The 18,206-nt window shown below is 30.1% G+C and overlaps 1 protein-coding gene, 1 long non-coding RNA gene and 1 other non-coding gene across 3 annotated transcripts; 2 read left to right on the top strand and 1 right to left on the bottom strand.

The window, feature by feature from the left end:
* Positions 1-10,068: 10,068 nt before the first annotated feature.
* TRNAV-AAC lies at positions 10,069-10,142 on the top strand. Its single transcript has one exon. It is a non-coding gene; the product is annotated as a tRNA-Val (tRNA).
* Positions 10,143-13,171: 3,029 nt separating this feature from the next.
* On the bottom strand, positions 13,172-15,480 carry LOC114166241 (4-hydroxy-tetrahydrodipicolinate synthase, chloroplastic-like). The gene is made up of 3 exons (XM_028050946.1): positions 15,197-15,480; positions 14,731-14,823; positions 13,172-14,248 (listed from the first exon to the last, which is right to left on the bottom strand). The coding sequence occupies exons 1-3, from the start codon at positions 15,283-15,285 to the stop codon at positions 13,321-13,323; spliced, it is 1,110 nt and encodes a 369-aa protein (XP_027906747.1). The 5' UTR covers positions 15,286-15,480; the 3' UTR covers positions 13,172-13,320.
* Positions 15,481-15,831: 351 nt separating this feature from the next.
* On the top strand, positions 15,832-17,351 carry LOC114166046. The gene is made up of 3 exons (XR_003599839.1): positions 15,832-15,972; positions 16,073-16,137; positions 17,189-17,351. It is a non-coding gene; the product is annotated as an uncharacterized LOC114166046 (long non-coding RNA).
* The last annotated feature ends 855 nt before the right edge of the window (positions 17,352-18,206 follow it).

The following is an 18,206-nucleotide window of genomic DNA, read 5'->3' as shown; positions in this document are numbered from 1 at the left end:
ACTAATTATACATGAAAACAATCCAAACAAAAATGTGTCTCAATTTTGAGAAAAAGAGATATAGATGAATATTATGGGAAAAAGAAGAAGAAGAAAATAGAGTAGAAATAAAAGGTTGTTGAAAATATGAGGGGATTTTGATATCATAGTTGACTATGAACATGTTGATATCTGGTGGTAGTGCTTGGTAGTATTCTGGCTGTAGTAATACAACAAATAATGAGTGAAAGATAGTGAGTGGTCCTTCTCCTCATCGAATGCCCTAACCTTCCATCTTCAAAACCACATCATCACGCCTTCATTTTTCTCCATATATTATACATTTTATCTCTAACCATAAACTTTAATGATATTTTAAACTTCTATTGTAAAATTGAATAACCATGATTAGTATATTGCTTCCTTTGCCCTAGCATGGCAATTCCCTTTCCTAACTACATTCTCCACATTACTTTGGGTGTGTTTGGTTCAGTGTTGGAAAATTGATTCCAGCTAAATCAATTCTCCAACGTAAAAATAAGAATTAGTTGTTTCTCATTTAACGTGAATTTTTTAATCTTGATTTTAAAAACTAAACACGTACTGATTTCGCATTAGAAAATCAATTCTACATCAATTTGATGCAGAATCAAACACGCACTTTGCATCTTTAGCTAAATTACTTTACTGTATTTACACAACAAATCAATTCATGATTTTTCACCATCATACTTTGTGATCAATTTTCGGAAACACATTAAAAATTTTGAGATATTTATTATGTTGTACTATTTCGCTGTTGTTAATATATGATAGATTAAGCTTCATGCTATTACACTTAATTTGATACCTTGATATTTTTTCTGATATTTAGTATGCTTGTATGATAGGTTTTGATGAGGAATTTTGAAGAATAATATCGTCATTTCTTTTAGCTTTGTAAATAAGATCTCTATATGAATTAGGATACTCCAAATATTCTTATTTTATATATTATTTTTTAATAAAAAAATACAAATTAAAAAATTCATTTTTTTATTGAAATTTATCTATATATCACTACAAGAATGTTGACGTATGACGTTGGCGAAAATAGATATCAAAAATCAAAACCACGCTAAGAATAAGATGACATTCGTCTAGCAACAACCATCTATAACTAAAGAGGATTTCCTCTTTTGTTTCCACGTCTCATAATTTTAATTTTACCCTTTATAATCATTTGTCAAATTTTTAAAAATTAACAATTACTTCTACATGTTTTTTATAAAATTGTCTGTTTTCTCTCATTTTTTTCCTATTCATGAATAGTTATTTCCTATTCTTTACTTCATTCATCTCACTTTATTTTCAATAAATATAAATTAATCTTGTATATTAACTGAATAATATTACAATATTATCATCTACTACTATAATATCATATATATTTAAAAAAATACGTACACATATACACTATTACACATGTGTTTACACTAATATGGATAATATCAATACTATAAGAAACCTTTTTAAGTCGACCAAATGGGATAAATAATTGCAATAATATATATATATATATATATATATATATATATATATATATATATATATATATATATATATATATATATATTCTAATTTTTTTCTCACTGGTTGAAGGAAAGTTGAGCAGGAGTGGGTATACTAAAATTGGAGCAGTGTATATAGGTTCCACTATACATATAACATGATGATATGAACAAAAACAAGAGAGGGAGTGGCTGAAATGGTGGCCATAATGATGGAGAAGAAGATGAAGGGAAATTGGAGATTGATTTTCTAAATAAATGAGTATGGCTTTGGTACTCAATTACTTCAAGAAAAGGGACAACAAAATGGACCTAACCATATTCCCTACTATCCCTTTCATCTTCATTACAGGTATCCCTCTCTTCCTATACTGCACTCATTTTTTTTAAAGATAAATACAAGAAAGTAGGTTATGGAGAATTTTATATTCTTCAACAGTATTTTTAATCAGTCTATTTTGTAATTATTTAAAACATCATAGTTGAATTGATTTTTAAGTGTTAATCATTAAGCACATACTGCTACACTTTATTTTACTATTTATTGAAAATTATAGAACTAATAAATCAAGAAGAATAGTTATTAAAAAATGTGCACAGTTTTTAGGATTTATAGTTCTTCTATTAGTATTTTTAAGTGTTTTTGTTTTTAATTTTTTTTTTATTTATATTTAATTGGTATTCTCAAAATATTAAATAAGATTAACTTTACTTCATTATTTATACTTTACCTTTATTTAATTTTTATTTATTTTGTATACGTACATACATATGTATGTAATGTAAAAAAAAATACACTACAATGAAATATCTCATTAATAACTAATTTTAGTGACAAAAAATTGTTAGTCACTATAGTGATCAATTTAGATACCAATATATATAAAAAAAACTATTGGCTACATAAATAATCATTATTGTGAATAAAAAAATTATAATTGGTTGCTAAATTGATCACTAATTAATTATAGACTAATTTAGAAACCAATTCCTTTTTTATTCATAATAGCGACTATTTTAGTAACCAATATTTGTTGTAAATTAATATCTAAATTAGTCACTACAGTGACTAACAATTTTGGTGACTAAAATTGGTTACTAATGAAGTATTTTCTTGTAGTATTTTCTCCTAATTATTAGCAGGAAGATCAAACTTACGACTTTTTCCTTCCCTTCCATCTAATCACTAAACGACATTATTACTCATAGTCCATTTTTTATAAAAGTCATAAGTTAAAGTCTATCATAACAGTTTATGGTTTGTTAGGTCTATTGTTCCACTTACTATCGATATGTTATCAGACCACTCATTAATGTGTAGTCTTACGTTCGAGATGTACATGCTTCGATTTGAGGAGTGTGTGCTGGAAGTTCCACATTGTTAGAGATATGACCAATTTACATTATATAAGTGGATTGAAACCTCTCCTTACTAATCAATTTTGTAAGATTGAGTTAGGTTTAAAGTCCACTTCTTAACACTATAGTAATACACATGGTTAATCTTTTATTAACCAGAATTTATTGAAAACTAAAAAAAATCTTAATTCTTAATTGGTTTAAAATCTTATTCTCATGTTTGAAGATGAACTAGGTGGGACCTAGACCATATTAAATTTAATTGGCTATTAGTCTATGACATAACGATATAGTGTAAAATGGGATATATAATTGGAAGCAGTTTCAAACTTCAACATTTAATTAATATTGATTACGTCTCTAATAAGGTTGCTAAAAAGCAAAGTTAATATGTGTGCTAATCTTGTCAGTACTACATATAGATAAGACACTTTGAATTACTTTTCAAATCATGCAATCATTAATCTTAATGACGGTGTTTTGGATTTCATTAGTGCAACTAAGAGAAACCTAAAAAACCTGCTTTTCAAACTAAACGTTTATCTTATTAAGTACGTGTTAGGGCACCAAATCACAACGTTTAGATTCATAACAGAAGAATGATGTAAGTGGATTGAATTGAAGGAAAATATAATTTTGATTGTTCGTAAGAAATTCACTATAGTCAAAACTTCACGTCTCAGAGAATAAAATTTCTTTAATTAATATATGATTATTTTGAGATTTTTTCACTTAAATATCATACATGGACCTAAATATTATTTCAAAATATATGTATAAATTATTTTATTTATTTATAATAAAGATTATTCTAAATATCAATAATTTTTAATCTATAAATTAATTATTATAATAATTAATTATTTTTCGTCTCCAAAATTAGTTACAAATTAAAGCTTTTCTTACAGTAAAAAAATAAAGACACGTCTATATTATTTTAATCGAAAGATATAATTAAAATTATCCATATAATTTAAATTGAAAAATTGGACAATAAAAAAAAACTGAACTAGCATTTTCTTAATAAGATTTGTTATATGGGATCATTATAAGAATCAAATCAAACTAATTAAATTGGTTCAGATATTTAATTTAGTGTGTGTTTGGTTCTACATCAATTTGATGTAGAATTGAATAAAGTTGATTTTCTAACACAGAATTAGTACATGTTTGATTTTCAAAATCAATTAAAGAATAAAAAATTCATGTTGAATGAGAAACAACTAATCAAACACACCCTTAATTAATTATTGAATTTAACCTTAACCAAACTAAACCAATCAAATCCAATATCATTTGATTTAAATTAATCAAAATAAACAAAAAAATTAATTGCTGGCATATGAATCCAAACTTATTCCTATTTTGTAGCCACAGTATATATATATTTTGAAGGTTTATTATATGAGAAAGAAAAAGCATTGATTAATGAATATTGTTGAGTGTGTGTGTGTGTGGCAGTGGGTGAAAACAGTAGGCATGCAGAGAGCACAGTGATGGTGCAGTGCAGGCATAGGTATACCTTCACACTATAATCAACCATGCAATGCAATGGCCCATTCATTCATTCATTCATTCTATATCAACAGAAGTAAATGCAGGTTGGCACGTTGAATATTATGTCAAAATTGTCTTCTACAATAATTATCATACCAATTTCATAACACCCCACGTGATTTTATGTCTATTTCCTCTTTCAACTTTTTAAATCCTTCAACATAAATCTTTAAATTCAAAGGGAAACTTCTGAAGTTCCACTCAGCAAAAAAAAAAAAAGTACTGTAGGTTAACTTTTTCACTTTAGTGTGCTATCACCAAAATCCAGCTCACTCAAATTTCTTCAAATTTTTATTTTAATTCTTTTATTTTGTGTTATGTGTTCCGATACCGGTTCAATAAGAGTGGCGTTTACCAATTATTTAAATATTTAATTTTTTAAGTAAGGTTAAATATAAGTTCTTAAATTTAGATTAAAAGCTAAAACTTGTCTCTATCTTGAACTTTGATACTTTTTGACTCTTAAACTTTAAAAATGAATGATTACGATATTTTTAACTTAATTACGTCAAACATTTTTGACGTGTTAGATTGTACTTTAGGTTGTGTTTGAACTGTTTATAACATTTGACACGTTCCAACTCAAATGACAATCCGAAACATTTTAGATGTAAGAAAAAAATTAATGTTATTAGGTTAAAATAGTTATTCATTCATTTTTAAAGTTTAGATACCAAAATATATCAAAATTTTGGATAAAAACACATTTCAATTTCGCGTCCAAATTTAGAAACAGAAATCATATTTAACTATTCTAAATATGAGGAATCTAAATATAAATTGAAAGGATTACGTCAACTATAAATTAATTAAAGATATGAAGCAATATATAAGAAATAAAACTTATTATCCTAATTTTTTATATTAAAAGTGATATCATGATTTTTAAACATTTTAATTATTTTTATATCATGATTTATACTTGTTAGCTTACTTTAGATGACAATACCAAAGTTTTTTTAAGTGTCTACAAACAATAAGATGATCACAATTGTGATGACATTGACATTATTTATGAATATAGTATATATAAAAGGAAGTTGGGTGGAGGAGTGTAGTAGTTTGTTTTTGTGTCCACTCCTCATATCTCATCTCTACGTTACCCACTACCCAAGTTTGAGTTTGATAGACTAACTAGGCAATCAAAGGAGCCAAGAAATTAAAGAACAAAGAGAAACAACAAATTTTCTTCAATTTTCTCATCTATTGCTGCCCTTTGTAATCATCACTTCTTCTATCATCATTGCTCTTCTCTCTCATCCCCACAAAACCACACCTTTGTCTTCTTTTTTTCTCATCTTCAATTCAATTCAACTTTCTCTTTGTACCTATATATAAACCCCTTCAACCCCAATGGTTGCGCTTCACTTTCACATAATCTTTTCATTTCATCAACAAAAGATATGTGCTCTTTCTCTTCACAACAACCACCATATCTTCCCCTTCTTTTTGCCCTTCACCCACCCTGCTCTTCCAAGACACACCACCACCACCACCGTCACAACCTTCGCTTCAGCCTCCAAAAAAGGTAATCATTTGTTTCAGTCATGTCTTTATGTTAAGAAGTGGACTTAAACCTAACTCAATCCTTTAAAATTGACTTGTAAGGTGAGGTTTGCACCCAACTCATATACTATGAATTTGTTTTATCACTGATCAATGTGCGACTTTCAACGTCAACATTTCTCCTTGCATGCTTTCTCTTCTCTCACTTTAAAGTTTCACATCACAACTTGTATCATCTCGTTCTTGTTACATGCATATTATTAAATGATTAAACTATATATATTGTGATATTGTTTTGATGATATATATATATATAATGATACAGAAGGAGAGCACAAGTGCAAGAAGCAAGGAGAAGGAAAAAGATGGTTTTGAAGAGAGAAATGAAGATGAGAAACTTGAAGTTGTACATGGAGAACAAAAGCATCATTGAGGAGAATGAGAAGTTGAGGAAGAAGGCACTGCTTCTTCACAAAGAGAATCAAACTCTCTTATTTCAGCTTCAGGAGAAGTTTCCCAACAAAGTAACATCAAAACCAAATAATAGCTAATACACTTTTAGATTTCACTAATCCTTCTTTATGTGTGTGTCTTTCTTTTACCTCAGTTCCTTCTTTCTATCAGTTTAGTCAATTAATTTCTTGCAAGAGTTTAATTGTAAACCTTTACAAGGAATTTAGTTATATTAGCAATGTGAATCCCTCTAAGTTTTCCTAATCTTATGTTCATATAATTAATCATGCATGTATTTTCTTTTAAATTTATCTTGGGTAAAAATTAATGGCATGATGTTTTGTATGATCAATCAATCACATTTTGAAAGTTATATTCAAACTTAGCGTGGAAAAATAGTTGCTCATATTTAATATTATTATTTCGTCGGCTAAATTTTTTTCAATTACATATAAAATACAAATAGATATGGTTTTATAAGATATAATAATACTTAATATTTTGCTAACACACGTCTCTATTATAGTTTTCCCTTAAATTTTCTCCATTTTTTTACTGTATAACAGCAAGTTGGAGAAAAGGAAGTCAAAAATTTCAGCATCAACCACATTGCTCAACTCAAATTACCGAGCATGTATTTCAACGTTTTAGAAAACTGGAAGATTAGGTCAAAATCATATTCATAGTTTAATTTAATAAAACACCTCAACTCTTATATTTATCAATCATAAAATTACTGATAATTTTTTTTTAATTAAATATTTTTGAAATCTTACTCTTAATACCTGGGTTGATGAATGCATCAATTATTATTTTTAAAGTAGTTAATACAAAAACGTTTACTTCAGTATTAAAACACTCCTTTCAAGAATAGATAATGTAATCGAATAATAATTTATAGTGGTGTATGCCTTTGTTTTGTAGTTCTTATAATATCTTTACTTTTAAAAATAAATCAATAGTTTCGTCATTATAATACTCATTAAAATGTAAAGCCATTTGTAATATTAATATAATATTCTTTTATTTTCAACACATCATCATCATCCAAAGTTTTAAATATTTGATATTAAAAAAAAAGTGGATGCAGTTTCATATTTTGAAATTTGTTTAAAATGATTTTCAACATATATATACTCACACGGAGAGGAAGATAGACACATAGTCAACACAAAAGGAATCTTCAATCAAATGTGTTTCCATTAACATCTTTATCAAAATCTCTTTTTCATAGATCCTACATTTATTCATAAAATTTAAGTTATATAAAAATGAAATTATGTAATTAATAGTTAGTTAATTAAACAAATAAACAGTAACATTACACTTGAATGATGGATACTAATACGGTATACCTATATATACACATATTATAATTATGTTACATTAAGAAATATTTCATCACAATTAATAATAAACATTTAAAAGTATGAAAAAAAAAACTAAAACCATTGTTCATTGGACTTATGCCTAAAATCTGGCATAGATTAAAACATGTTTATAATTAGAATGAGAAAAAAAAAGAGAAAACAAAAATAAAAAATCAGTGGTATATATATATATATATATATATATATATATATATATATATATATATATATATATATATATATATATATATATATATATATCGGGTGCTCCAAGCATGTACGAAAAAAAAAATGTAAGATGAACTGCGTATTTTAGTTTGATGAGATAGGTCAATGACGGATGAGATAGGTTGACCTACATAATTTGCAATGAAAATTTTATATTTTACTTCTAAGTTAAATAAAACTCTTTTATTTTTGTTGTTATTCCTTCGTTTCGTTTTTGAATTTGAAATTGCATTTAGCATCGATTATTTATTATAATTTGTTTAACTTAGACAATAATTTATTTAATTAAAAGTTTAACTTTTACATATTTATTTTATGTGGATCTTAATTTTATGTTTACTTAATTTATTTTAATTTTATTATTAATTATAAATCAATGAGATATAACATAACTTTAAAATAAGATTAATTTTTATAATATTTATATAACTTTTTCTTATAATTTTTGTTTATGCAGATTGACTTGTAGTCCTGACCAATAATTATGTGGAATAGGACAACAAAATTAATATACAATTCTTGCACGGTAAAGGTTAACTCAGATAATGACAAGTGGTTACATCACATTCTAACACGTGATCACTTAAAAAATAACATGTGTCCAATATTTTAAAACTCTTACATTTCCCTCCAAGGCTACCTCATATCTTTTATTGGAAACCCTAGTTGTCATCAACATTTTTCCAAACATTGTCTCTCTCTGATTCGAACCACAATCATGTCTTCCTCTTTTATTCATAAACCTTAGACATCTTAAAAAATCTTGTCATTCTTACTCTCTTCCTCTCAACATTGGTCTCTCGCTTTCGCTCTCTACCTCTTTCCATGGATATCTCGATTTGTAGAGGTAGGTTTATTTATTTTTTTTTCTCATTTCTTCATTTTGTTCATTTTGTTCATTTTTTATTTATTTTGTTTATCGTTGAAATGATTTATGTTTCTCTCCTTCTTTTTTCTTGTGTTTTTTGATTTTTTTTATCATTCACACACACAAGTGCCAACTCTCACATTTCTCTTACTCTTGTGCACAACCTCCAACTAAAGTGCAACAACGCCAAATTTGTAGGAGCAAATTTTATAACCCGTTTCACTCCATCTTGCCGTTTTAGTGCTTGTTTGGGTTAAAACTTTCATTCTCTCCAATTCCATTTCACATTTAGGTTGATTTTTCTCATCTCTCTCTGTTTTAGCTTTACCCTAACCTGTATGATCCTGGTCTTGTAAAATTCACTAAAAATAACTACAAAATGATTTTTCACTCAGTTTTTTGTGATAATTTCTATTATGTTATGTTCAATTGTAAGTTGTTCACATATAACATATTAGTCATAGATTTAAAGTTGTCAAGATTTGGTGATTAAAAACTTCAAATAAATACAACTTTTGCTACGAACCTTCTTAGATGAAGAAGTTCCAAAAATAAAAGTCGAGACACTTCCATAATTTTTTTCTTGTACTTTCACATTCTTAAAATTTTCAATTTTAATTTTTGGAATTTACAATTTGGATATGTCAATGTTCAGTCTAGAAAGTAAAAATTACATTTCGAATTATAGATTCTAAAATATAAAGGGGTTTTAGATGCACAACTTGAAATACAAATTTAGTCTTTGAATTGTGTGTTCCATAATAAAAAAAAACATTTTGAATTTTATATTTCGAAATATTTTTGGAATGAAGATAAAAAATGAGGAAAAGGCGTGAGGAGGAAGAAAAAAGTTATGAGTGGGGATTGTCCAAGTATGATTTTCGTCATGTTATAAGTATACTAATACCGAAACATTAGCATCATTTGTTCCGAAAAAAAAAAGAAAGTTTCAAGTAATTAATCTTCCATAGTTTTCAACACATTCATGATTTATACATACACCATCTCATTCAACATCAAACATACAATACTGTCACATTAACATATCAGCTTAAATGTAGCTGACACCTTTTAATTTTAGGGACATTTTTATCAAGTTTTTGATTTTAGAAACCAACTTGCAAGTACAATATATTTTCAGGAATAAATTATTCATTGCTTTATGAAATCAAATATTAAGTGAAAATTTGAAGCATGTGGTGTCGTGGTGTAGTTGGTTATCACGTCAGTCTAACACACTGAAGGTCTCCGGTTCAAGTCCGGGCGACGCCAACTTTGGTTTTATTTTTCTTTTTCTTAATTTCTACATAAAACTATGACAGTAAAACTGTGTTTGAAGACATTCCTTGTATTACCTACGGTTTACTCTATTTTTCCAAACTTCTCTTTAGGAAAAACAACTTGATCATTGTGTAAGTAATATGTAATTTTCCTACGTTCAAAATTTATTTCAGAATAATACATTCTTCAATTTCATTTTTCACTTTAATCCATAATAAAGTTCATGAAGTTGGTTTTTACTTTATTTTTATTATAATATTCCATAATGACCAATAAATTCTTATATTTTATTAAATCATATTTGGGTTCATCATAATATTTCAAATGAATCGCATAATAAAATTAATTCGTCAATTAATTTCAACATTCTCCTACTTGACTCATGACGTTATAACATATGTGATTTTAATACATAAACATAATGTGTATTAAAGGACTTCATATAAATTGGTTCCATCATTATTCAAAATTAAAAGTACAAAATAACAAGAATCATGACACTTGCACATCATTTAATCGACACGTTACTTTCCATGTAATATTGTATCATCCATTTCTCCTTAATATGACTTTGACTTTTCAATGAGAACTCCATCCATGATGGATTCAAACATAATGTCTTTTTCAATAATAATAACATAATTTGTTTTCTTCCTCATAATTTGTAAGCATATACATATAAAACACAAATTTTAGGAACTTATACATTAAAGAGTTCCAAGTATCCCATAAACTTTAATAATATTAACATTCGTTAATAGACATAATACTTATATTTTTTACATGATTAACAAACAATTTTGGACAATAACCCTGTTGCCAAAAAGATCACCAATCATGAGATCAATGGGTTATAATAATAGATAATATACACGGCCACACCTTGTTACCTTTGATATTTTGTCCTAGACGATGAAACTATCTAAAATGAATTTTTGCACTGTTATAGTATACAAATAATCTTCCTACCCAACACTCACATATTCCATATCTTTATTGTCGTAAATGGTGGATTTTCAAGAAATATTTTATAGAGATCATGATTGATGTATAATAATTTGAAAGTACTAGATATATAAAATACATTAATATTAAAATAATTTATTTTATTAATTAATATATATATATATATATATATATATATATATATATATATTTATATTTGGGTGGGTCATAGTTCCCTAAAGACATATCCCATACAATTAAAAAATAAATGGCTAATGATTCCTATAATTGTTAAGAATATAAGTGTGAGTTTAAATCTCACATTAGTTAGAAATAAAAAAGTAAAGCACTATATAAGATAAAGATTCATAAACTCATTGTCTTAAAATTTTGAATTGAGAGTGATGTCAATGTCTTATGTAGTTGGGCTCAGGTCTCATTGATGTTGTATTCCTCAATAAATTTCCTACTATGTAAACTTAACAAATGGTATCAATGAAGGGATACTCTGTCATCGGACCTAACAATAATGATGCCACACACGCCCCATGTTCTACCAGTAACATTTATTTCCCTTCTCACACACTAAAGAATTAAGAGTGACGAGCAGCCACCTCTCATGCCCAACAACAACCACCACCCAAACTCACTAACCACAAAGAAGCACCACCGTCATATGAGAAAGACCAACTCATAGAAAAATAAAAAACCCTAACCATTCCTCGCACAATAATTTTATATTACTTTTTAGCAGGGGATTTAAAAAATATGAAGTGTAAGAAGAAATTTCTACTAAGCATAGAAAAGCTTATAAAAGTTAATATACCCAAGACAATTGCTTCCTGCACCTCATTAATTTTTCCTGCACCCATCAATAAACAAAAATACTTAAATACCCTTCACTTTCATTGTTGTTGTCAGTGCCATTCTCATCACCACCACTGGACCGCTGCTGCAGAAGATGCTATAAGAATTCAAAAAGATTTTTTTCGAGAAATATTTCATATGTTCTGGAAAGCTATTTCCAAGACTCATTTCATGTAATGATAAGGATGCTCAAGAAAATTCATTTCATAAAGTATATATGCATTTTAGAAAGTGTATTTCGAGAAAATGTGTTTCGAAATGTATTTCAAATGTTCCGAAAATTTTATTGCGAAAATTGTGTTTTGAACATTTCATTTCAAAAATTCTGTTTTGAAAATTTTCGTTTCGAAAATGTTATTCTGAAAATTCCGAAAATTCTGTTTTGAAAAGCTTTTTTCTGAAATTCATAATCTGAAAATCACTTTTACAAAAGATAAAATGTTCATTTCGAAAATGGAATCCAAGAAATAATTATCTGGACTTAGATTTTAGTTTACCCTGGTGTTTTTTACTGCTGAGTTATGGGCTGATATGCATGATCTGTCTTACATTATGATCCTTAAGATATAAAGACTCAATTAAAACCAATAACTTATTTATCTTAGATATAATTTTTGGAGGAAATTTTTATAGATATTTATTGAAGAAAAAAACTAACTCATTTATAAGTTAAAACTAATAAGTATAAATTGAAAACTGGATCTTGAAAAAAGAAAAAAAAAAAAGAGAATAAGAAACAGTAAGCTTTATAAGTGAACTAACATACAAACTAATTTTATCTTATAAACATATTAATTTCATCATTTGATTTTATTTTCCTTCCAGAGATGCTGAGAGAGAACTCTATCCGAACAATTCTATATACTTATTCAACATAAACAAAGCTACATGTTAACTTCTATTGTTTTACCACTAATTGATAATATAAATAGACACTTATATACCTATAGTTTCTTTTAGTTTTTCACTTTTTCATTATATAAAATGACATTAAATTTATAATTTGATTTTTTGTTTCCATTTTTTATTAATAATGATAGTTGCAAAAAGATTAAGTTAAACAAATTTGTTTTGTTTTATTCTTAATTTTCATCATCTTACTTTTAGTAATAAAAGTATAGAATAATTAAATTGTACTCTCGTTTGTTCTGAATTAGATGTTGGTCTCTCAGAATCAAGTAACAATCTCATAGTCAAGAAATTGATAATTTTCTAAAATTTGAACTTTTACTCTGAATTTTAAGTTTGAACTGACTCTATGTTACATGATATGGTTTTTGAACATGACCAAGCCATCAATAGAATAAGAAGGCCAAAGGTGTTAACTTATACCAAGAGTAGAACATGGTAATCTACTTCAATATCTACCAACTATGATAAAGTCATCATCATCAAGAACTTGAGCATCTTTTTCTCCAACAAAATGTTCTCGACCCATTTGCTTCACCAAATTGATAAACTCTATCCTTTTATCCACAGGCAAGGGAACATGGGGTAGCCTGAAAACTGGTTTGATGACCCCAAGTTGAGCAAGAGCAGTGTTCAAAGCAATAGGGACAGGCTCTTGAGAAAGCCAATCAAACAGAGGAATCAGCTTTGAATTCAGTGTAACATCCTTGTTTTCAAACATGAGTTTTCTCATCAAACCAGGAACCAGGTTGCTAGCAACAGATTGAACTCCAACAGCTCCAAAATCCCATCTAGCATCATGGCTCATTTTATCAATTCCTGTCCATACAACAATCCCTTCATCTGTATACTGTTTGATCCTCTCAGTTCCCACACACTCCTTCACACCAACCAAATTAGGACTTTGGGCCAAGGTTTGAACTACACTGGGAGGAATATCTTGATTAGTTCTTGTAGGTATGTTATATACAATGATGGGGCCTATGGAAAGTACACTGTTATAGTGAGCAACCAAACCATCCAAAGAGGTTTTGCCATAGTAAGGGTTTATATGAAGTGCAGCATTCATTCCAACAGCAAAACCTCTCTCAGTGGCCTTAATTGCCTCTGATGTGCAGTTGCTTCCAGCATTACCAACAACCTTAACTTTGTCACCGAAACAGTTAACTGTGTGTGCAATAAGCATTATTTGTTCACTCCAGGTCATTAGTTGGCCTTCACCAGTTGAGCCTGCAACAAGAATACCTTCAATGCCTTTTGCAATCTGCATATCCACCAAGTTATCATAAGAATCAAGATCAAATTGGCCGTTAGGTAGATAAGGAGTTTTAACTGCTGTTATCAATCGCAGACTCCTAATGCCCTCCATTGATGTCCTGCACATACAAATTTATTTCCATGAACAAGTGCAGCTTGAGATGTTTGTGAACATAATTGCAAAATCTGGTTAGCAAGTGTAGCTTTGTCAACAAAATCCGAAAGCTACAAGGGCATAAGCATCTATATTCTTTTAGCACATTCCTTAAAACTTAAAATATACATGCCAGTTGCAGATTTGTATCATATATTTTGTTATAAAACTGCGTTGGAGATCAAAGATACAGACAGAACTTGATAGAACGCGCAAGCCTTGTATATGTATCCAAACTAAATCTCAAATCATTGAGTTAGAAAAGCAATACCCGTGGCTTCCAGAATTTGTACCCAGAGAAGAGATTTCAAATGTTCCAACATAGTACACATAATACAGAAAATAAGTTCTTGTTGGAATAATAACAAACAGATTGTATGCAATTTAACAGGAGAAAGAAAACTCATGGAAGAGAATATAACATGAATTCATTATTCAAAAATCCACCTATTTTTAACCACTGAACTGCTAATTGGGAAGTGAAAATCATTTCCCGCAGATGCTTGTGGAGGCTTCCAGTATGTATTCTTAGCATCTTTTCTGCACAAACACAAAATAGAGATTAAACTCACGAAAATATGGAAATGACTAAGATAAAATGATTATTCTCCAAAATAGAATGAACAAAATATGATCTAAAGATAACTCCCACCAATCTCATGTCTCTTCTACATGTTAATTTCATTAAAAACTATAAATTATATTATGAATAATACACCGATGAAACATTAGACAACCTTATCTACTATTACATCATTTTAGTAACTTCATATATGTCCATACATACATCAAAGTTAAAATTAGGAATATTCAGAAACAAGTAAAGATCAGTGTAGAAAAAAACAACCATGAGAAGGAAAGTAATGTATATAAATTTAAAAAATAATAATAAAATAAAAGAGTTTACGTTTACCTCTTGCTGCAAGTTCTGGCAAGGGAGCGGAAAAACACTGAAGTGGGTTCTGTGATCGACATGCTGCAACTACAATGGTTCTTCAACATGGTGACTTGACCCGAACTGAAACTGATACTATGATCCGACCCGATTGAAGCTCTGAACAACGGTTTGTGACAAAGGAATCGACGGGGATTGCAAGCGTTGACAGAGGAATCGGTGTTATATGTTATTAAATTGTAACATTATCGCACTGTTTGTGAAATTTTTCAGAAAGTATCATAATCCTTAAATAGATTTGGTAATAAAATACTATATTTTAACTTAAAATGGAAGTCTTATGGAGTTAAAGGTAAGATCATTGTCGTTAAGAATCTCATGTTTTTTCTATCACGAAGAGATATATTCCAACTGTTTGAAATAACTTCAATTAAAATAAATAAAATTTATTTATTGATGTCTTATTCTAGTTAATAAAATTATATCGCAAATTTTCCTCTCTTTTTATTTTTTTTTTCAGTTTTTTCCTCTATCATCGTGAGGAATTTAACAATTTAATTTGTCAATTATTTTCTCAAAATCTTTTTTATTGTATTGTGTGAAGACCCAAAATTTTCAGCTTCTATTACCTTCTCATTCTCTGCCACCACACCACAGAAAACACTCTTCTCCTCTCTTCTCTGCCATCTCTCTACCAAAAGAGAAAATCCTAAACCACTATTCTCTATTGCAGAATCCAACCCAGGTCAAATTCAGAATTTCTCCCCTTAGCTTCAACTCATCCTCCTTTCCATGTAAGTCACTCCCAACCATTTCAATTCTCTTTAATTCGACAATTGATGGAATTCCTTTCTACTGTGGAAAACCTATCTCATTTTAAACCTGTAATTCCAGTTCTCTAAGTGTTGCAGCTGAAGTTGTGAGTGGGAGGACCCTAGTTATTAGAAAGATATATCGAGGTAAGGGAAGCTAACTCCTCTTCTCGAATTTGTATAGAAAATCCATGGATGAGCTTAAATTATGTAATTAGGTGATGAATTCGTGTTGGTATGGGGTGTATTGGTGAAAATTGCTTGTTGAGTGTTTGAATCTAGTTTGTTGCATGTGGGAATAGGTGTGTAATCTGGTATTTTCGCCTAGGCGAGTTACTCTCGCCTGAGCGAGAGCATCAGGGGATGCACTTCTGTTCCTGTGCGAAGTCTCGCCTAGGCGAGCTGGGGTCGCCTGAGCGAGATAGCGAATCTCGCCTGAGCGAGCCAGCCTAGCCTGAGCGAGAATTCGTTCAGATTGTTATTTTTGCCCCTGTTAGTGTCTCGCCTAGGCGAGACTGACTCGCCTGAGCGAGATGACTCCTCGCCTAGGCTAGACTTTTTAGCCTGAGCGAGAAGTACTGCAGCTGAAGTACTTCAAATCTGTTCTCCTTAATAAAAATGCATGCTTTAAAACATTCCTGTACAATATAGACTATGTATGATTGGATTGTTACCATTGATGAATTGAATGATGTAATTGGATAAACGTAAGTATGAAGGGATAAAGTTGAATGGGATTTCAAGGGAAATCCAAGTGTAAAATTGTAGTGTGTGTAAGGATGTAAGGAATCTATAATGGTTGGTATCCTGAAACTCCAATAATCATTCAAGCTCAAATAGAGTGGAATGGATTATGTCGTGAGGAGTAGCAGGAGGTCCTCGTCGTCAGACTGGATCAAGTCTAGACGTGGAGGGGACTTACCCTGGGAACGGTCGGGTGAATACTCCATGTGTCCAGACTCTGCAGAGTCTGGGAACCGTTGCAGGTGCAAGCCACCAAGAGCTCCGACGTCACTTACACGATCCGGATGTCGAGTCTATATATATATATATTAATATTGAACTGCTGCTATAAATGATACCTTTAATTACAAGTGTGTTGATATTGTTTCCTTCAGTTAGCTTACCCTTTTATTTCGCGTTGTTGCTTTTGCATATCACCTCTTTTGCAATGATCACCTATGTTTGGTGGGAGCAGAGCGGAAACTAGATGGAGATGCCCCCTCTTGAGTGGAAGTTGGAGCCTGATAAGGATTTCCTCTATGGTTTAAACCTTCACTGTATTTTGAGGTTTTGGATGTAGTTTATCATCCTTTCTATATACTCTTACCTTATGTATACATGCTTATAGATGCAGAAGTATGGAAGACTGTATTAGATAGTTAAACTGTGTGTATGACTGTAAATCCCACTATCTGCTATGTTCTATCATGATATAATGTTTTGTTTGATAGTATGAAAAAGCTATTAAATGGGATGTTACATTTTTTGTATCAGAGCAGTAGTTCCTTTAGGATCTGTAGGTGTGAGCTTGCCTAGTCTCTGTTGTGTGTTTCTTATAGTGTTTTGGTACAGTTGTGGCGTTTGTTAGATAAACTGATGACTCTTTCTTTGTGTGGCTAGAGCTATGGCACCTAGACCTCCTCCTCCTCCTATTCCTAACCCGGATAGCTCTCACTTGGTGGGGACTATTGAGGCGATGTTGGCAGCCATGCAACAGCAAAATGCTAACATGGTGAACCAACACAACTTGGCCTTGCAGCAGATGGAGTCTGCTAGGGTCGCAGCAGAGGCCACCCAACAGAGGCACTTGGAAGCCTTACATCAGCTAGGGGAGAATCGATCTGCGGCTGGATCTTCCCAAGCTCCACCACCACGAGTGCAAGAGTGGAGTTTGGAGGACTTTCTCAAGCATCATCCATTCCGCTTTGACGGCAAGACCACTCCAGATGAGGCGGATCAGTGGATGCGAGATATGGAGAGGATTTTTGAGGCCAAAAGATGTCCAGCCGAGAATAGACTGGCGTATTCTGAGTACTTGTTGGCTGGAGAGGCTGTTCATTGGTGGTCCAGTATGAAAATGATGTTAGAAGACAGTAGGGAGACCATCACTTGGGAGCTATTCAAGAAGAAGTTCTATGCTGAGTACTTCCCAGACAGTGTGAGGTATGCCAAAGAAGTGGAGTTTTTACAATTGATGCAAGGGGAGATGTCTG

Source organism: Vigna unguiculata, chromosome 10, assembly GCF_004118075.2.
Source record: "Vigna unguiculata cultivar IT97K-499-35 chromosome 10, ASM411807v1, whole genome shotgun sequence".
Lineage (NCBI taxonomy): Eukaryota > Viridiplantae > Streptophyta > Magnoliopsida > Fabales > Fabaceae > Vigna > Vigna unguiculata.
Note: the sequence above shows the minus strand (reverse complement) of the source record. Positions and strands in the feature narration are given on the sequence as shown.